This window comes from Amblyomma maculatum, chromosome 9, assembly GCF_055883805.1.
Source record: "Amblyomma maculatum isolate TAMU_Amacu chromosome 9, ASM5588380v1, whole genome shotgun sequence".
NCBI lineage: Eukaryota > Metazoa > Arthropoda > Arachnida > Ixodida > Ixodidae > Amblyomma > Amblyomma maculatum.
The window spans coordinates 54,537,447-54,559,472 of NC_139352.1; the positions used below are offsets into that span (position 1 = coordinate 54,537,447).

Consider the following 22,026-nt stretch of genomic DNA (forward strand, 5'->3'; position numbering starts at 1 on the left):
AACATAAATACCCAAGCAAGTAGCAGGGGGGACAACGGCCGATGTAGCTCAGTTGGAAGAGCACCGGACGCGATATTCGGAGGTCGTGGGTTCGGATCCCACCATCGGCACGTTGTTTTTTCTTCTACTTTGTGTTTAATTATCTTTCCCCTAAACAGATTACATTACTAATTTCTGAGCTTATCGAAGTAAAAAAGAAAAAAAAAGAAACATAAAGTACCATCCCCAACGCTTTCCTTGGCCTCGCCGACTGTTTGCTTCTTTGCTTCATATATATATATATATATATATATATATATATATATATATATATATATATATATATATATATATATATATATATATATATATATATATATATATATATATATATATATATATATATTTCTTTTTTTTTTTTTTGCGGATTTGAAGGCTACAAAATCAAACCTCTTATGCTCGTTTGAAATTATTTGCGGAATTTATCGTTTCATACACTTTTTCGTTAAGACGAGATTTAAGGAGAGGCTTGCACCCACCGTCAGTAAGTGCCCGGTAATTCTTTTCTGTTTAGTGGGTCTTAAATGGAGGATGAAATATAGGAAAAAGAAAACGTTAACATAAAGCAGGCTGCAGAGTCCTCCTGCACCACCAATTCTCAACGAACAGTCCACTTGTGACATACACGCACGCGATACTTGCGGTTGTGACTTGCACAGACATCGCGGCCATACAGAGCATAGGCAAATGAACACATCAACGTCAATTTGATATATTGGTTATCAGAGTTTCCTCAGTGAAAAAAAGAACGCTGGTATGTAGAGGCGTCTTAAGACACACGCTTCTTGACGAACCCAATTTGGCGGGTATAGATGAAAAAAATAATAAAGGCGCCCTTTTAAACTGAGTGGTGCCTGGCGTCATTAAGCTCACAGCGTTTTCTATCTTTTTGGTTGAAAACTATTCGTCAACAACAGTGACTGTCCTAGGACTAAAACTAAACTTCAGTAACTCTATGGCTTTAACGATCTCCTGGAGCGCTCATGCAGGCGAGGCGTCTATACCCTTTTCCGCAGCCAGTAAGTCACGTACGGCGCTGGAGACCTGAAAAGCTACGGATGCCATTAATCGAGAGAAGGCTCATGGTTGCTGCCTCTGCGGATAAGACAAACACAGATCGAAGTAGACATCGGGTCCTATTACATTTATCGGGAAGAAGCAGGGAAGACTGAGGTCCTTGGGCGAAATGCTCTCTCACCGGGTGTCTTGTAAAGACGTTTGAGTTTTTCCCTGAGTTCGGTGCTAGTGATCTCCCGGCGCAGGTCTTCGAAGCTGTCGGCCTTTGAAAGGTTGCAGAACTGTCGCCAGCTGTTGTATCCTGGCATGCCGTGGTCACGGCCACGTTGGATATTGAAAGATGCCAGATCTTGGGCAACCACCAGGGCGGGCTAAGAGAAATATTGAAAACGAGGTAAAAAATATCAATGTGATATATCTGTATCACTGTATCTCCTGACAAACATATTCGAGCAGTCAAGAAGGCTTTTCTGTGCTATTTTTCCTGCGCGAGTAAGCATGTTAGTGTAAAGAATTATCATTTTAATCGAAAAACTAGATTTTGATATTCGTGGAACGTTCTGGATATTTTTGTGATAATTGAGGCACAATGGTTCTTGAGGCGTAAGACTTTCATTTTTCAAACTAATTGGAAAATTGGGGAAATAAAAAATAAATAACTTTCAAATTTTTGGGTAACTTTAGTGTTGTAGAAACGGAAATCTGAACTAAATGCTCTGTATCAAGCAATCAAGTAGTGAGGCTACTGCACCCCACTGCATATATTTATATATATATATATATATATATATATATATATATATATATATATATATATATATATATATATATATATATATATATATATATATATATATATATATATATATATATATATATATATATATATATATATATATTTATATATATATATATATATATATATATATATATATATATACTAATAAATTTATTAATTACTTAGTTTATTTGTTTATATAATTTTTTATATCAGGATCACGACGAATTTTTTTTTAACTACGAAGTTTCTGAGAAAGTTGTTTAGCTTTCCTTTGTAGCCTATGGCTGCGTTCGGGTGGACGTCACTGAGTAATTACACCCTTATTAATATAATATATAACTTTTGCAATACTTTTTTACTGACCATAAAAATTGTTTACATTATTCCTAATTGCTGAATCCAATGACATGTTTACATAATCATGATTGCTAAACATTTTATTTTAGCATAAGAAAAATTCATCGTCCGCCTATAGCGTGAAGGGACCTTGTCTTTAAACATTCCCATATACTTCTGGAATGTCCCAAATGTACACTGATCTTGAAACGTACAGAAATGACCAGACGGATTCCGCAAATAAAAAAAGGCAGCACTTTTCCTGCACCAGCCTTTTCATTTTTAGAACAGTGCTCAACCCCGGAATAAGACCAATACGTCGGCCTCCAACCCTTGCTTTCGAAAGAGCTGGGTTTCTGTCGCACGACAAAATATGCAGACTTAACGCCCCAGTGACGCCCTGTTGCGACATTCTTCAGCGTGATATGCGAGCCACTCGCTGACGTAGTTGCCCAATGCAAAGTTTTGAAGATATGCAAAGCACGTTGGTGAGCCAGACAGGTATGAGCCAAAGAAGGTAATGTTGAAAGTCAGGACCGTAACGCCAGTACCCAACCGAATTTCGCTGCGGGTGAAGTCCCGTTTCTTTTTCTTTTTTTGGCAGTTGCATTTGATATGGTGGCACAGTCGCAGGATTGCTTAATAACTTTCACAACCCGAATATACTGTGAAATATGGCAACACTCTTTATAAAGTTCCCTTGCTATGCACCGCCTCGCTAATGAATTACCGAGGAGCAATTATTATTTGATATTTCCTTGGGTCGCTGCATCATGTGACATGACTAATGAATATTCATTTGTACAGGATGAGAACATGCAGTCGTTTTGAGAGAAAATATCAATACAGTTGCGATAGAAATATAACTGTTGCTATTAATAGGCCGTTGCAGGGGGACATAGGTATGAGCGCTTAATCGCGAGAAATAGAAGGAGCTGTGTATGCTTTAGAGCCAGGCCACGACTAGGCCTGTTTGCAACAGATCTTCACAACTCCAAATGGTATAGTAATGGAACACGGCTTGCTTCTAGGTTTTGATATCGTTTGCAAGGCTGTTTGCACGGAAAGGTGCCGTTATGTTGTATAAGGAGTCAAAAGCGCTGCTTGATTCGTGACATTCTTACAAGTACATTTTTGCAGACGGTAGGGTTTAACGTATGTAAGGCCCTAGGTCGATATTGGGTTATGATTTAGAGGAGGGCCCAGGAAGGATTTAGACCCCATGTGTCTTTTACATGCGCGGGTGTTTTCGTTTCTCTTCGGCTAAAGTAAGGTTGTTCCTACCATTTGCCTTCGGATATTCCATGAAGAGTTCTTAGCGCGGTATTAGTCACGCTTATCCACGTCTGAGATTTTTCTACACCATTCGTGGCACGTTGTTGGGATACAAAAATTAGCACACATCCGTGGTTTCGGCTGTACTTGGTAAAACCATACTGTTACTAATGACATTACGCGGGCGTTGATTAGACACACCGAACGCGTTTAACTGTGCTCAATACACGCATATCGAAGAGTTTCACAAGTATAGGACGGAACAAAACTAGTCTGGAGTGGTGTGCATCCCCCGCCACAATCAACGCAAATGCACCTTAAAGACTTTTGTGCTCAGTAACGACCTCCAAGTGATCTAAAATTATTCGGAGCCCACTACTTCGCTTCTGCCCGCCGCGGTGGTGCAGTGGCTAGGGCGCTCGACTACTGTACCCAAGGATGCGGGATCATATCCCGGCCCTGGCGGCCGCTTTTTGATGTAGGCGAAAAGCAAGACGCCCTAGTGCTGTGCGATGTCAGTGCACGTTAAAGAACCCTAGGGGATTGAAATTTCTGGAGACCTCCACTACGGCATCGTTCATAGCCTGAGTCGCTTTGGGACGGTAAACCCAAGTGTTCTAGACCGTCCACCAGAATAAGGTGCTTTTTCACTACAGATTTTCACTGACGCATTTATGTAATAAAATAGTTAATTTAAGGGCAATGAAACGCGAGAGGAAGGAGAGAAACGTCTCTTTGTACGCACATATTCAATAAAGCAGAGTTAGGTACTGCGGGACAAATGTTCTTGCTTGCATATCTGTTTTTACCATATTAACTATATATTCTTCATCTCCATTAGCTACGCATAAATGTATGGAGATACAAGAGGCTGAACAAATACTTTAAGAGAAGTACCTCCTATGATATTTTTTTGTACCTGTTTATGCGTCGCACAGTTTCAGCGATGCTTACGTGCTTAAAACAAATTACGCACAGAAGGTATGCCCAACACTGAAAGAATGCGAGAGATGCCGCGAGTGATCAAAGCGGGATTGCTCACAGAGCATCATCGTGATGGTCTTCTCAACCTAGAAGGCTATTAAACGCGTGGGGAGTACATTAGAGAGGTTTAGTATAGCTTTATAGCGGTACTTAGGAATGCTGCATTAGTGTCGCGAAGAAATTATATTCAAAGCAAGTGCTAGCATAGGACTGGGACAACGTTAAACGCGGTTAAGCTTATATGAAGGTGAAGTGCCATTTTAAAATGGTAGTCATTATTGCGGATGTGTCGTATATCAGAATTGTCACTTCAGGGAGCAAAACACTCAAGGAATGTCTTGGTAATTAAGAGAGTATGTGTAAAACCGCGCAAACTTTGCGGCGCCATTTATTTGAGCGAAGGCTCAGTACGTACCATTCGATTAAAAAAGATTTTTTTTTTTATTGCTTGTTATGTGCTGCTCCAAACAGTTGGCATTTTGTATAGACATTGCAGGGTCAAGTTACCGAGATAGAGTTAATACCTTAAGAAAGCATGAAATTAATTTGTATGGCATTTTGAACTGTTGCCGACGTTGCAGCTAGGCTGGCGACCCCTTTGACCTGTGCGAGCAAAAAACGATGAATTATCTCAAGAAGTGCGACAAATTGGAGCTTACACATTGAATTCGACGCATTGATAGTCAAAATAAAAAACAGCGATTCAAGTAGTTGCTGGCAAACCTGTCTCGATAGCAACGACATTTTATCCAATTCAGGCAGCTCTCGCTACGGAGTTCAACGTCGTGCTTACGCTAGGGACTCAAAAGCCGTGCGTGCGCAAGCTATCGTCTTTTTTTTTCTTCTCTTTAGCGACCTGCGCATGCGACCTCTGGTCCCGGTATTCCGCTCAGCATTCCGTGCCCGCAAACCCCATTATAATAAAACTCGGTCTTTTGCCTTAAATTTATGTTAAAGCTGATTAGTTTGTCGTCAAATACGATGGGACATCCTTAGTTGCAAGAGAAAGGCTATTTTATTTCGAATTGAACAACCACCATAGGTCTTGTAGGGGCTGCAATTAAACCAGCGATGTGCTGTCGCTAATGAGCGACAGGCTGATAGAAGTTGTTTGAAATATAACGATCCTTTTTCGGAACGCGAGCGACACAACTGGACTAGAACCGCTTGTTTTTACTGAGGAATCTACTTATACTGTTTGGCTACCATGTACCCGTACGCCGAATGCGATGGTCCCCGGGCCCCGGCAAACTAGGCGAATGGAGTACAGCCCACGGCTCTCTGGTGGTATCCACCGCTCATGAATTCACCTGCCGCTTTGATTCCTTGTGGGACAAAGAAGTTCAATTCGATGTTTTGGCGCTACCTCAGAAGCGCATACTTTGACGTCACAATTTCACATCTCTACAGAAGACGGCGCGCTACCACCCAATCACGGTTTTCGGCCTGGACTCCACCAAGGTGTCCAGCCGTTACAAATGGTCTCGCGCTAGACAACTGCCATCACCACCATCATCACCATCACCACCACCATCATCATCATCATCATCATCAAGAAAAAATTTAGCGACTTTGAGGAGTTTGAACAGTGACAAAACAAGGATTTTTATAACAATATTCTGCGCCTCACTGGCTGAAAATTCGAGCGACAACACATAGCTGCAAGCGTCAACTCGTCCTACTTGGTCCCATCCAGTCATGCCGAATAATGTTTGTCACACACCGAAATCTTCTTTAGACGCCGAAGAGGAAAAGGGTACCGGCAGTTACCGCCATCTGGCTGGAAAAAAGAAAGTTTGACGTAGTCAGCTTCGCAGACAGCTATGAAACTTTTCCGATAAGGGTAAGCAGAGAGCTTTATTGCCAGAACGCCACATGAAACCGCGTAAGGAAGACAAAAGGACACAAACGACGCCCGCTAGTCCAGTATATAAATTGAACCAACGTTGCAGCGCGTGATCTTCGCAGTGTAGGACGCCTTACTCCCATTCACCGAATACATCGCATGCTAAGGCACCCTGATTGTATGCGGGTCACTAGGGCCACCTGCCGGAGATGGAAAACATCGCTTGAATTGAATTTCCCGCGGTGTTAATCGAATTCATCGCATGCTGAGACACTCTAATCGTATGCGGGTCACTACGGCCACCTGCCGGAGACGAAAAACATCACTTGAATTGAATTCTCGCGTGCTGTCCTGGAGCGCGTTTTGAATTATGAAACTGTACGGCGAAGAAAACAAGGGGTCTTGATAATACTTATTTGGCTTCAGCTCCGGAATGCTATACTGAGATTTAAATATCGCTAACCAGGCAGAGAGAGATCTGTAATGCGCCTGCCTGAACAACAGCCTCGAGTGGGAAATTAAGGGAGACAGGGAGACCGGAATGAGGGGTAAAAGGGGGGGCGGGGGGGGGGGGGGGGGGGTAAAGAGGCTGTATCCGTGGTGCCAAGCTCCTATAGACAGTGGAGATGCGGCGGCGCTGGCGACAGCAGTGAGTTTCGTGGTGTAGACAAAAGCGCGGGCCGTCTGCATTGGATGCGCGGCGCTTGCCGTGTTTTCGGGCATAATTCCCAATATTTCTGCAAACTGTGGTGCGGTTGACCGCGCCGCGAGGCACAAAAAATAAAATGGCAATTGTTTTAACATGTTTCTTGCGGTCGGATTAAGATGAGAGCTAAGGGCAGCGGCATTCAACGCGACAAGTAGACTCTTCGGTGACGGATTGCCTTCGCGGCTAACGTGCGTTGCACTTCTGCACTGACACTAGATCACTTTGTTTGCAACCCTTAATTGTCATGATTGCTTTTCGGCTGCACGATGAATAGCGCAAGAACAAACGCCTGCAGCTCGTGCCCGTTTTGATATACTATCAAGTCGAGAAGTAGACGCGATATTCCGTGTGCATATATGACCCCGCGGGGAAGCCGCACTGTGAGTTCCATTCACCTGCAGTACTGCCCGGGTATATATGTTCACACAGAAAAGGACACAAAAGCTGCTGCGAAGGTAATTGCAATTACCTTGAGCGGTGCACTCAGTGCGATATTGCCGAAATAGGCACGCACTTGTATAGTGGCTTTTTTTTTCTGCTTTTACATTCGCGAGTTAACGATCTTCATCACCGGTTTTATAATAAACATGTCCCGCAGCGTTATTTCTCATATTTTTTAAATTTATTTTTGGAGGTCATTATAAGATCGTGACGAACGAATTAAATATCCACGTACAACCTAGCTCTGATCGAGTAGAATATTTAAGTATATATATAGGGTACATGGAGGTTAATGTCCCAAAGTGGAATCGGCTATGGGGTACAAAATCAGTAGAATAAGATGACGCGCATTTGAATAAAAAATTTCCAAGTGTATTGAAAAAGTTCAGCAGATCGCGCAAATTTCGATGCAAGCGATCGTGAAGGAAATGCATCTGCACTCATGCGTCTCTCCTATAGAGCAAAGAGAACAAAATGAGAGCATTCTTACGGGCATGTACATATTAACCTGTGAATGATCTTGGCTACGTCTGTAAGATGAGACAGACGTCAAACGTGTTTTTTATCGAGCAGGCGAAAACAAGATGGCAGAGGCGAACAACAAGAACTAAACGATTGAGTTCTTTTTATTAAATATGAAATTATGTTACTTAAGTTGCTGGTAAAGAGAGCTAGAAATGTTATTTCTTTTTCACTATATATATAGTTGCCGATAATTTCTTTAGTGTGAAATTGCTTGAAGCAGCAGAAGCCAGTCAAAAGAGATGGTCATATAAAAAACACAAAAACACAAGGCCCGGGAGTTTAACAGTGTTCACTATTAGTCTCTCTTATACATTGCGCTTTCTGGATTTTATTTAACTTAATCACTCACAGCAGTCGCCTACGTACCGTAGCTACGCGCTGTTGAGGCCACGGAGAAGGAAGCCAATGCAGCGCTTTTTGCCCGGTAATTCCAGCAGTAATCGGCTGATAACGTGCTAAAACACTCTCCAAGCATAAACCAAACTATTTCTACGCACAAGCGAAGCTTACGTTTCAGGATATTCGCACGCGCGAACTGGTTTCGAAGGCAGCGTCACTTGGCGCAGTGTAGGCACGCTGCGCTTTTGCCCACACTCCTTGTCGCTGCCGATCGCAGCGCCACCTTTGTTTACTAACATGACGCTTGTCTATAGGTGCCGATTGTACCGTTGCGACCAAACCACAAGTTCGTTTCTCTAGTCAAGACTAACAAGCGCGGCTTCAACCTTGTGGAAGGTTGGCAGAATTGCCTTTTGCAGCCGCTGTACGCGCTGGGGCGAAAATTGGAGACGACGCGCATTTGAATGGTCGACCATGATTTCGATTTGGCCGTGCTCTAACTGCATTCGCTGAAGAACATGCGAACAAGTTTTGCCACTAGGAGAACATGATACGGAGGAGGTCCCGTCACTTGGACTAGCATGCATGACCATGGAAATAATTGAACCGTAGAAATTGAATTCGTTGAAAGAATTAAGTCACACTTCAGTGGTCATGCTCTTTTGACGCGATACCTAGCGAAAATAAGTAGCGCTGTTTTATTCCTATCAAGTACACGCCTTTAGTTCGCTTGTGTGAGGTATCAAACTATCAAACATTTCTATGCATCCTGTGAAAGTGAAGAGATTGATTCTGCAGAGAAAAATGTTTAATGTGTAAATATTGTTTAAAATAATGTTCAAATATTGTAGGATTGCGCTGTGAGAGTGGGGTTGGGCTCATTTGAATTTCATGTCTGTAGGTAACCACAAGCACGGGAGGAATCAAAGCGGTTTAGAGGCGTTTTGAAGGCATCTAACTTCGCATATCGAGACAGGACGTTTACATCTTTATTTATGTATTTCCTGTACATTCGTGTAAAAAATTTAACCGCGCTTCAGTGGTGACAATCTTTTGATGCGATATCTAGCAGAAATAAATGGCTGTTTTATCCTAATCAAGTAAACGCGACCTTTTCTCTTGATTGAATCAAACATTTCTCTTTCAGTTAAGTAATTAAAGAAAACAGCTTAGTTGCCGAAACATGGTTCAGAAGACTGTTTCATTGTTTCTCAGACTTCATTATTCAGGCACCCATCAAAAAAGAGTACGGCGCCGCGCTTGTGTTTATTAAGAACAATGTATTAGTCCGAACTCCTAGTGAATTTTTGGATCACTCACACTTAGGCTGTGGTTAGGTCTACATTACATGTACAGCTTGCGTCAACGTAGTGTTCAGCGCTCTAGAGAAGTACTTTGCTCAAGAATTGATATATTCTAGCTTTTAGGAGCAACCTTGTCTAGTAAACAATGTGGGCGCGAGAACTTGCCCGGGATCAAGTTGCCAGCTTTATAATTTGTTTTTGTTACGTGGTGTACATGCGCTCGTGCTGTCTACAAAAACGGTTCATTCAGGTTGTATTAATGCAAGTCCGACATATCTTCTTCGTTACAGGGCATTGAGCTCTAATTTAATGATACTAGAATTATAGTCGTGGTTCGAACTTCATGTAATGTAAACACCTTTTGGATCACTATGCGTCGTAATAGGCTAAAAGCAATTTACATCCATACCTCGAACAGGTGGTCGGTGAGCTCAGAGTTGAGCAGCTGGTCGGCCTTGCGCAGTTTGGCAGGGGCGATGAGGAGGCCCCTCATGAGAGGGTCTATGCCGCCCTCCCTGAGCAGGAGGTGGGGCGCGAAGAATGCCCTGCGAAGGGGCACGGGTCCCTCCCTCACGGGTCGCCAGTCGGTGCCCAGACGAAGCAGCACCGGATTGATGAGGAAGTGCCCGAATCGCATGGCGGCTGTGGCGAAGACGTTCACCACCGACGGGGTCACACGAGGGTTGTAGCCCCTGGGGTAAGGTTCCACGAAACGAATATACAGGTCACCCCTGCCAGCTCATTCACGAGCCAGGCAATGAAGCTAGCTCAGTCTTCATGTCCTCTTTGCTTTAACCTTTTAGGCAAGAAGTTATACCGGTTAATCTTTGTTTTCCTCGCCCGGCATATACGCATTCCACGCTGTAATGGCACAGCCACTAAGCAGTCTCATTTTCTTTGTCTTTCATAAGGTTCTGCTTCCCAAAGCTACGGTTGTGGTATGATAGTCTATTGCAGGACTGTTTTGAGTCTTTCCTCAGGATGCATTATTTCATAGTTTAGGTTCCCAACACACACGCGCGCGCGCGCGCGCACACACACGCACACACACACACACACACACACACACACACACACACACACACACACACACACACACACACACACACACACACACACACACACACACACACACACACACACACACACACACACACACACACGCACACACACACACACACACACACACACACACACACAGACACACACACACACACACACACACGCACACACGCGCACACGCGCACACGCACACACACACACACACACACACACACACACACACACACACACACACGCACACACACGCACACACACACACACACACACACACACACACACACACACACACACACACACACACACACACACACACACACACACACACACACACACACACACACACACACACACACACACACACACACACACACACACACACACACACACACACACACACACACACACACACACACACACACACACACACACACACACACACACACACACACACACACACACACACCTCCTTTTTGCTTTTCGTTTTAGACACTTCATTTTGTAGCTGCACGAGACTTGCGTGGGAACGCCGTATCCTTCCAAATAAAAGCTGAAAGTTTGGATGTTCGTTCCATAAAATCTCGGATGAAATTTAGGATGGGGCTAATACGGCACCGAGAAGAGAGTTTCGTGTTTTATGTTCTATACGGTACCTTTCTTTTTTGTAAACTACACACACCGGACTGTCACAAGTCTCTAGTTTTCTCGTTCCGCTAGGCACTACGCTGGGATCCTTATTAGATTTTATGGAAAACAACTGGCCCAACTTCTTACGCAAGCAGAATTAGCCGTCTTGCTCATTGGATTACGCTATGCGACCGCTATGTTAATATGTTCGCCAAACGGGTAACTGAATGGGCGCATGGCCAAACTGACAATACAAGAATGCAGTCTAGAACTCAATACCTCCCTGTAGGTAGCAAAATCCTCCCAAAATCTCAATGAGTGAGGTGTTTAGAATTTTGCCTCTGACGAAAAGCGCCTCTTCATGTGGCCACGATCCAGATCACGACCTCATGCATGGTGAGTGCTAAAACGTTCAGGGCAAGTTTAATCTTGAAACTAAAGCTTTTGCGGCGGTCGCTGCGGTGTCTATCCTAATGGATAAGGGGGGCCGGAGGGAAGCTCACAGGTAAGGCCCCATCGCAGCCATCCCCGCCGGGCCGAATATCTTGGGAAGCCAGTGCTCGAAAGTGATGTGCTGCATCTGAGCGCCGACGATCTTTCGCGCCTCCTGGTACAGCCTCTCGCCGTCCCAGTGCGGGTTGAGCTTGCTGAGAGCCTCAGCTAGCCGGTTGTGTTCTCGGAACCATAGCGTGTGCATGGCCAGTAGTCCCAGCTGCTCGTTGGCGCGGACGTCTCCAGACAGGAAGCAGTCGACATCGTTGATCTACGGGATCGGTTGAGAATTACTTTTCATCTCTTGATACACTCTTAATCTGTATCCGCATACGTTTCGGTTTATAAGCAGAACTTTTAAGAAAGTTCCGCTTAAACTGAAACCTATATGGAACCAGATTAAGAGTGTAGTATTTACCTTATTTTAACACTTGCTACTACAAGTTATCTAAGCAGGAATTAGCCTTGAAATTACCAATTGAAGGGAGCGTTTCCCAAGAACATTGCTGCTCAAACACGAGAATTGCTGGAATGATATCCTTCTTTATGCCTCCCTACATCCTCCTTTTTTCACTCGGTAAGCACTTAAACTACTGATAAGTGCCTGGGTGCTATGGACCTAATAAAAAATGTTTTTCAGCCGTAAATAGTACTCATTCAAATTTGATTTCTGTTGATGGAGAAAAGAATAACAGATTGTATGAATTATTATTTGACATAGCGAGAACAAAAGCACTATCCTAGAAACTTACCTAGTTCTATATTCTCCTTAAATGAGTCATTTTAAATTTCTAAAGCGTCATCGGTTGTGAGGGACGCTGGAGTGGTGTGCTCCAGTATTTTAGACTAGCTGGTATTTATTAACGTGCCTTGACGTACAGGATACGGCGCCATGATGGTCCCATTAAAAGGTGGGTCTTTGGTGGGCAATGTTTTTAGAAAAAAAAAACAACAGAGGGCTGAATTTCGGCAAATTACCCCTGAGAACTGAAATAGGTATAAATGATCACAGTTGTTCGACAAAGGCATTGGTTCCGAAGAAGCAAAATGCATAATAACTAATAAGATACCGAGTGAGAAAGTTCTGACCACATTTTCATTCTGCTTCTGATTTCTGTGTGCGTTTTATTTTTCTTTTGCTGGCTTACCTCGGAGTTCCTCTTGCAATCGTTGGGCTGTCCGTCGTTGAAAGGCAGCAGGTGCTTCCCTGAGGGCATTCGGGGCCCCACCCTGAGCAGGCCCCTGTCGCTGGTCAAGTTGCGCAAATGCACAGCCTGTTTGGCTCTGCTGCCGTACACGTTGGAAGCGTCTATGAACGCCGTCAGCTGGTTGGTCTGCTCGCGGGGAGCAAGGGCGCCGTAGAACACCGACGTGCGACCCGACCCGCAAGCTGTGCTCGATCGAACGAACTCAATGCATCGGTGCCCGCGGACTCGGCGGTCATCCGGAGGAACCTGTGCGAAAGTGATGGTCAGCTCCCGAGCATACGCACTCATTTAGGCTCCCAAAAAGCCAAACAGAATTAGCGCAAGACTTTGCACGAAAAGAGAGAGAGAAAAGAAGAGTGAAATAGTTCTTTGACAATTAGCTTTTTCTTTGCTCTGTGAATGAGGTGGATTGGACTAGAAGGAGGAAAAAACATGTGACGTGCAGCCAAAAATGCTCTGCGTCTGGAGATTACTGCATATGTGTCAAGTTCACCTCGTAGCTGTCAAAGATAACTACCCAAGTGATGGTCTTGCTAATTTTTTTTTTCGAGCCTTCCTGCCGCGGCCTTCCGTAACTGTGTACGTTTTATCGCTAATTTTTGCTACGACTCCTAAATCAGAGGCATTCTACGTGATCATCGGTGTATGTTTAATTCTGTATTTAGGTAAACAATCGTGTACTTCACCGCTGACAGATAACAGTGCTAAACGAAAAGGGGACTACTTGTCCAGCAGCACATTCAAGCCAGCCCCCCTCCAAAAAAATCTGATCTTCGTGCTCTCGTTGGTCGGAGCAGAAAGTTTTGATAACGGTAAGCCAAGTGACCCACAGATATTGATAACCAGTGATTTTCGGAGGTAACGTTTAATGCCACGGGTTTTGTAAAAGCCCAAGCTGGAGGCCACCCGCAGGCAGCAATTTTAACCATCTCTACTACGCTGGCCCCATATAAACTTCCCGTGCATGCCTGCTGCATATACAGTCAATACTACTGATAAACACTGAGAAATAAATCTTGCCTCGCCTCACGAAGCTTTCCGTTTAGACCGAAGCTAAAATGATATTTCGGTCTAGAAGCCAGAACGTCAGTGAAGCACTTCGATGAGAAAATTCACCTCGATGGGAAAACATGGCATGACGTTGTCGCACGAATCCGCGCAGTCGACGGTGTCGATGAATCTTTCATGGCTGATGGCCGGCATGGAGAAGTCCATGTCGTGGTCGAGGAACTGTCCCCATTGCATCAGCATGTGCGAGTGTTCTGAGTCTTCTTCCACGACTTCGGTGGAAACGAGGCCAGTTGAGACGGCGCGAGCGAGAGGAAGAGGGTGGCCGTTGACGGGTTTCTCCGAAGTCCATCCTGTAGATGTAAGCGGCCGTTGTTACCCCCAATATTCGCCTACGCGTGTAGGATTTCCAGAAGATGACATCATTAAGAAGTTTTGGAATAGTGGGAACGAGCTTGGGGACACCTTATTCGTTGGGCGCAAGGCGGCCCTTCTGAGGCGTACATGAGAGAGCTTTAGAATAGGGGCATATAGGGGTATAAAGGGGAACCGGACGCATCGGGTGCTCGAAGCGCCATTTCGACCAAAATGTTGCAATTAAATTTTGCAAATTCAATTTAATTTCTGTTTTTTATATCAGCTTCAGAGAAAAGCTGTAAAAAATAATAAAATGAGAGTATAATGCGAAATTCAAAGATTAGTCACATTTCTGTTTTTAACAACGCAAAGCTATTTGAATATCCCGCGTTTTGTGCCGTTCTGTTTCCATGGCTCCCAAATACCGCTTACTCGTTAAGCCTAGCAGTAGAAGCTGTCAGAATCTAACAGTTATCCTAAAATTTGAGGAATTCTGTCGCTAAAAAAGTCTGGTGCGGGCATCTTCAACGAAAATGCTTCGTTCATCATTCGTTTGCAGCGAACGCGAGCCACAGTGTAGCGGGAGGCCGCCATTTCGCTTCACGCCGCCATCTTGCCCGACCCTATCCGGAGTTTGGGGGCCGCACTGTTTCACTAGTTTTGTGTTAGCGTCGCCCGCTCACCGAAGCACCCAAGAGGTGATAGGGTTCTACGCATGCGTACATGCACTCTGCTATTCTCATATCCACCTAAGTGAGAGCGTCACTCTGTTCTAAACTCTCTATTCTCTATAGTATGGGTATTATGGCTAGTTGGTGCACTTTGCTATTCATAAGAGCACGTCATGAAAGCACGCTATTTAGCAAGATGGAGAAGGCCCGAAGACAAGTGTTTGTGGACATATACACGCATGCAATATTTTCTACTGAACGCGTTTTGTGCTTCAATGAGTGCCATGATACCATTAACCGCATGCGTCTCTTCTTTCTGCCTATATTCATGAAAATTATAGATGCTGTGGCATCTCTTAGAACACTTTAATACTAAGGTGAATTATATATACATATATATATATATATATATATATATATATATATATATATATATATATATATATATATATATATATATATATACGGATTTTGGGTTGTTCAGTATTTACATCCGTGCAGACAGAATTCTCGGGATTGCCTCGGTGCTGGTGGTCGGAATTATATGTCGTATCTTTCCTCACAAACAGAAACTTTGTAGTTCACAAGTTGTGATGCACATATTTTTATCCCGGTTTCAAGCATGTTATTCGCCCACTATTCCTTCACCAGAACAGGCAGCGCGAGCCTTTAAATATAATGTATATACATTTCAGTGTACAATATATAGTAGCTGCACCAAACATAGTTACGGAACAACGCTAAGCAAATCATGAACGAAAAGGTAAGGATGGCAGGACGCAGCTTATTCCCAATAATTCACAAACACCCTCAAATTCTTTTTAGAGTGCTCCACATAGTCCGCCGCGCCTTACCAACAGGCGTATTGAATCCGTTCTCGTACTCCGCTGGAAGAAGTCTATCGAAGGGAGTTAGCGAGGCACCCCACATAGGGTGTTGCAGGTTGTTGCAGGTGCCGTCGTATGTTCGGAACCGGCCGTGGAAACACGTGTCCGAGCAGTCTGGCACTTGGCGGTGCTGTAGGCAGCCGGACTTCTCTGCCAACAAGTCAAGGTACCCGGGAGAGAGAAGGTTGTCGACCGAGGTGTCTGCGCATTAAAATACAAAGCGAAACAGGTGGCGGTGAGTTGAGCGCTTGAATGACATACATCTCGAGAAAGGGCGCGGAATGAATAAAGGACATCGCTTTCTATGTCTCTATACCTATAATAGCGATTTAGTTATAACAAATTTTGGTGCATAAGCAACTATGGCTATTATGCGCTATAAACACAATATACATAGCATGAACAGTTATAAAAGCATCAATATTGTACTGTAGCTCATGAGCTAACTGACAATTGCTTTTTTTAAGTGTTCAAACAACTCCTAGGCTAACTGTCGCTCATTTTAGCATGGGCATCTGTCCCATGGAACGTGTATACAACGCCACCGAGAAACGTTCAGCCAAAATGTTATACGAGCTACATAATCCTCATGAATAACACGGGAACGTGGTACGCCCTCTATAAGAGAAGTTTCCTTCACGGATCTTCAGGTAACCATATCTAGAACCGGCTGAGGGCATCCTATCTAATTAGCCTATTTATTTTATTGCATCCTATCTCGTCGATGCCAGTCTGCCCCCCCCCCCCCCCTACCCCTCCCCAACACACACAAACGCCCCCTCCCTTCCGCCGTCCCACCCTCCCAGCCTGCGACAATCCCAAATTTATTTTTGAACCCACACTGCTGCCTAAGATAGCATCCGGCATCTGTTCCCAAAGCACGTCCCGATGACGTATATTCCTTTTTTTTCTAGCTATCACTTACTTGGCGTTGTTACATAGCTCATTCTATTATTGCTGTATTCGACACTCATCATTGCAACCAACAGGGCCTAAAATACACTTTGATATCCATATATATATTCATAATAGTAGGCAAGGACCAGAAATATCCGAAACGCCGTTCTATTCCCCGATAGTTGCTCCTCACCCGAGATGTTGAAGCGCATGCCGGCAGCCACCTGCTCCTGGATGATGTTGAGTGCCCTCTCGAAAACCTCGGCAGCCCTGGCCGAGCGCTGGGCCTCGGAATCCGGGTAGCGGAAGATGCGCAGTAGGTGGGCGTGCCTGTGGCGTCCTCCTATCGTGCTCCTCTTGTTGTTGAGCAAGTCCTCGAGCGTGCTGTTCACCGCTCTGTCCACCGATTGCTCGGCTTCGTGGAGCGCCGAGAGCACGTACCGGTCGCCCGGGTGGATGCTGTTGCCGTCGACGGCGTCATCTGCGATGCGTTCAGAAAGTTAGCTCAACGATCCGCTTTCAATGTCACGAAAATAAAATCTGACAGTTGGGTACTGCGGCTGTTTTCCTTTGTCGTAATCTAGCGTTATGAACGAGCAATTACGAAGATTCGAAGTAACGACGCTGTTAGACGTGTGCACAGCAAGTCTTTGCAACGTGCGCCGAAATTTCATACACAAAAGCTCTAGAAGCCACGCGGAACAAATTAAATTTTGTTTACAAAGATGTAAGAGGCGGGCATTTTATATGTGCCTGAAACAGTTTGGAAGGTAGAAGCTTGTGTATCCGGCATAGTGTGCGAGGTTAAGATTACCAGAGAAACAAGAATAAAGGGCGGGCGAAACTAACGTAATACTTTCTGCTCTCAACATCGGTGATTATATTAGGGGCGATGAGCATTTTCCCGGAAACAGCAGGTCATCAGCCCTTACTTTCGTGAACGAAGAAACTGTGGCTGTAAGAAACGTTTGCTTTAAAGGAGCGTCAAAACTATTTCCTCTTGTTATCGTCATTTTAATATTTAATTCATGCCTACGCACCTACCTTTACTTTTTCAATACAATACATCAATACAGAATACCCTTTATTCAACCCTTTTCCCTTCATGTTTCTCAATATATCTTAACATCGCTTGACATTCTGAAGTCGACTTTTGTTCAAGCAGGGATAGGAAGGCAGTTACCTCAAAATGTAATCATTGGTCAACGATAACATGAAAAAGAAGCCCAACAAGAGTTTAGGAACGAATGAAAATGACTGTCTGACAGCATATGAGAAAAAGTAAAGGTTGCAACTCTATATTCCGAAGCTTTAACAGGGGTACATCGCATACAAATTGTGCTCCTACATAGGCGGTCACTTGTGCATCACAGTGGAATACACACCAAGGGCCCACAATTCGTAAGGTATTTAGCCTGAACTCATGATTAAGCGCCATCTCTGCGACATGCCATCGTCTCGTCTTGATCTCTGTCTCTTAGTTCTGACCAATGCTATAAGTTCCTGCGAACTTCTGGGCTGTGTTGAATTCACATTGGGAAATAACTAGAGAGCTACCTCAAGTTTGCCTGTGTGCAGCAAATGGCTGTAGTGTGTATCACTGCCAGCAACAATAAAAAAATAAACAAAAGCGCGATGCTGCTTTATTTCAGCGAAAAATTGACCCCGGTGCTCCAGTGTTCTCCTTAGCCACAAGGCACAGCCATTTTACCTCTGATTTAGATTCCGTGACTATGGGGCTCTCGTTAAGGAACCAATAATTCATGGGCATGCAAGATTTCTGTTTCAAGTGCCCAACCTTTTTCACTTATAACTTGCTTATCTAGCGATATGATTTCTTTATTGCCCATTACTCTTCTGCTCCTTCGATGCAGTTTCATTGAACTTTGGACGGCAAGAGCAGGTAACCAAGCACTTCTCCTCAGGCTGCAACGGTGACCTGTTCATGGCCACGGGTCTGCCACGGGTAAATGCTACGCGCACTTGAAGCTGGCGAAAGTACCTCGAGGTCCATGTCACGGATAGCTACAACACAGTTCTGTGGACCGAATCACTACTGTTCTTTATTCGACGGAAAATCTCTATGACATCTTTTTCCTGTCACCATCATCAGCACCAGCCTCACTAATTCTACTGCAGGGCTGCATTTCGATGCAGGCGCAACGAAGAGGCATCCGTGTGCTGTGAGATGTCAGTGCACGTTAATGATCCTCAGGTGGTCAATATTACTCCGTAGCCCTGCACTACGGCTGCCCTTTCTCTTTCCACTTTCCCTCCTACCTTCCTCCCTCTCCCTACGGCGCGGTCAGGTGTGCATAGAACAAGTGCGACATATACTGCGCCTTTCCTTTCATGGGAACCTATTATTTACAGCAGCCTTTCCAATATTGCTCCAATTAACCTTATTATGTGCTACGTTTGGCAACTTTCTTATATTTCCCGATCTGACCAGCATACATGACGTTCTGCTGCTCCTTGGTACGCTTCCATTCTAAAAATGAAGACCACAGTTTCGCCAGAACAATATTGCGGTATAAGATCAAAATGCGTCATCTAGATTAAACATAGTACTTACGAGTCGGCTTGGTGAAGGTTCTTATTTGCCTCAAATTCACTTCGACGATTTTTTGCCATGCATGCCATATAGCATGGACATTCATGTAAAGGCTCATATTGAGTCCATATTGAAATGCGTTTTAAGCAGTTGTATGAATATTCACTTAACTTTTATATATTACAGCTATTCTACCAACGTTTACAGAATCGACGCACCTGCTTGGGCAATATTGAAAGCTGCTGCCTGCAACGACGTGCTTCATCTGGCAGCAAGCGCTATGGTTACCGAGCGCCGCAAAGAAGCTGGTTGAGGATGCATGCAGTAAAGATTATGTCGCACCTCGGACGAGTATGTAGAAGGGGGCTGCTGCCTGTCCCATCTCATTCTCCGCGACGCACTCGTATCGGCCTTCGTCCCGTTGTTCGAGGCGATCCACAAGAAGCCCGTCGGGTCCAGCTCTGAACCGCCCACCGAGGACCAGGGGCAGTCCGTCTTTGCGCCAGGACAGCGTAGGCGCCGGGTGGCCTTCGGCCATGCACAAAACCTCAACGCTGGAGCCGGGGTCCGCCTCCGTGTTCGCCGGTCCGTTCACGAAGTGGGGCGCGGCTGAATTTGTGGGATGTAAAAGAGCAAGAATGTGTATAGTAACAAAGTGGTGAAGGATGAATTTTATACACTCCTTAATGAAACAAAATGAACGCAGAGCTATATGAGCGCTTCTACTTAAGCACAATCCTTATCACTGCGAAATGAAAGGCGAACGTAATGATTCAAATGCGAGAGAGCAAAGAAAAAAAAAACAAATGAGAAGATGAGATAACGGCGCTCCGTATCAGCTAGCGAACTTAGAGGAAAATGCTATACTGCACTCTTATACTGAAAATGCTATACTGCAATATTGAATAGCAAATCGATCAATTACTGACCGGCAAATATTCGTTTTATAACGCAAAAACGTTTGCAATGGAAGTTTCATATGTCTTCATTCCGTGGAGAAGAGTGTTCCTAACATCCACTATGCAAGCATCATCTTTTTCCCTCCATCTTCCCTTTAAATCGCCACCTTCCTGGATTCTCCGTAAATCATGTTTTGCGAATAATAATAAAACAGGATTAGTACGATACAGAAATTTCTACGGACGAACAGCGGAGTGACAAGGGACTGTTCGATTTTTCTTGCTTTTGAGGATGGTGGCCATTAATGCATTCCAGAAGCAAAAACCTAAGCCTCTTTTCCCACATCTTTGCATTCGGGCTCCATTGTGGTCAATATTTCTATGCTTTGCTAATCCCTGCTGTTCGCGGTATACACTTCTCCCTAAGGCCTTAAAGCAAAGAATGATTGTATTAAATATTTGGCAAATAAAAGAATCGTTAAATACCCTATAGAAGTAAAAACAAATTTTATCGGCCTTAAATTAACTATACCCTCTTTGTCGCTAGCCCCTAGCTGTCGCTTAGTTTGCTACACGGATGTTAGTAATCTAGTCAAATTTGACATTGAGAATAGAACGACCTTACGAGTATACCGTTCAGCTGCCATGTTTTCCGAGACATGATGAGTTGGCACAGATTCGGCTGACTGATATGTAAGGAGAAAACACGTGGAGCGTAGCAAGGGTTTCACTATACCGAGCTCTTTTCAATCAAAAGAACAAGAGTTGGGCCTAAACTGGCTACAGTTTTACTGAGATAGATTTGCGCACATGCACGTGATATATATAAATATTACCGCTTGCAACTATGACCACCAAACAAAGAACAGGGCTGAAGAGCCCTTCAAGGGCTGGGCATTCGCTGCATCCCTTTTTTTTCCCCCACTGCTTACTCACTCTTGGAGTTGACGGATAAGTCAGCGTGGGCTTCGGCGTACCCGACAGCGTTCTCGGCATGACACGTGTAGACACCCTGCGCTTGCCTGGCCACCGACTGGAGCCGCAGCACTTTGCCGCTGTGGAGAATTCTCACGCTGTCCCCGTCGGCAACGATTCGCTGACCTGCGATTTGGGAGAAGTCAGGCATGCCTTTTGGTTCGTTCTTAATCTTAACTTGTTGGCTGCAAATAGATCCGTCATATAGAGGTGCTAATTGAATGCCTATTTACAAAATGTGACCAGTACAAGGGCACGGAATGCATTTCTTTTAAATTGCAACATGCACCATCATTAAGTATTTAAGACAAAACGAACGTTCATGCAATGACATAAACTATAGACTTCATATTCGGCAGCGATTACAGTGCTTTAACATAAAATACACGCACCACTACCACCAACACGCAAGACCAGCGACAGCTGTTCTGGAGGGCCTGCAGAATTGAGGCGGCCCATGGAGCCCTGGACTGAGGGCTTCACTCGGGAAGATAAGGGAACAGAGAATGAAAGTTTTTCCTCCTCCTCCTCCTCCTCCTCCTCCTCCTCCTCCTCCTCCTCCTCCTCCTCCTCCTCCTCCTCCTCCTCCTCCTCCTCCTCCTCCTCCTCCTCCTCCTCCTCCTCCTCCTCCTCCTCCTCCTCCTCCTCCTCCAAAGTGGATTTTCTAAAGCGAAGTTGTGACTATTAAACGTTCAAAAATAGATCTTCTGTGCCTTATCTGCAGGTCTATGGCAGTCTTCCTGAATGCGGTTGCGTTTTATCTCAAGTATTCCACCCACAATAGCTGATACCAATC

The 22,026-nt window shown here is 44.5% G+C and overlaps 1 protein-coding gene across 2 annotated transcripts in view; it reads right to left on the minus strand.

The window, feature by feature from the left end:
- Pxn (Peroxidasin) overlaps window positions 1–22,026 on the minus strand; it is a 62,910-nt gene that overhangs the window by 12,592 nt on the left and 28,292 nt on the right. For both annotated transcript variants that reach the window (XM_084578784.1, XM_084578783.1), the window contains 9 exons: window positions 21,192–21,356; window positions 19,699–19,965; window positions 16,996–17,283; window positions 15,873–16,106; window positions 14,099–14,343; window positions 12,923–13,228; window positions 11,786–12,045; window positions 10,006–10,288; window positions 1,238–1,427 (listed from right to left, as the gene is read on the minus strand). In XM_084578784.1, coding sequence (XP_084434910.1) covers window positions 1,238–1,427; window positions 10,006–10,288; window positions 11,786–12,045; window positions 12,923–13,228; window positions 14,099–14,343; window positions 15,873–16,106; window positions 16,996–17,283; window positions 19,699–19,965; window positions 21,192–21,356 — 2,238 coding nt within the window. The remainder of the gene's footprint in view (window positions 1–1,237; window positions 1,428–10,005; window positions 10,289–11,785; window positions 12,046–12,922; window positions 13,229–14,098; window positions 14,344–15,872; window positions 16,107–16,995; window positions 17,284–19,698; window positions 19,966–21,191; window positions 21,357–22,026) is intronic.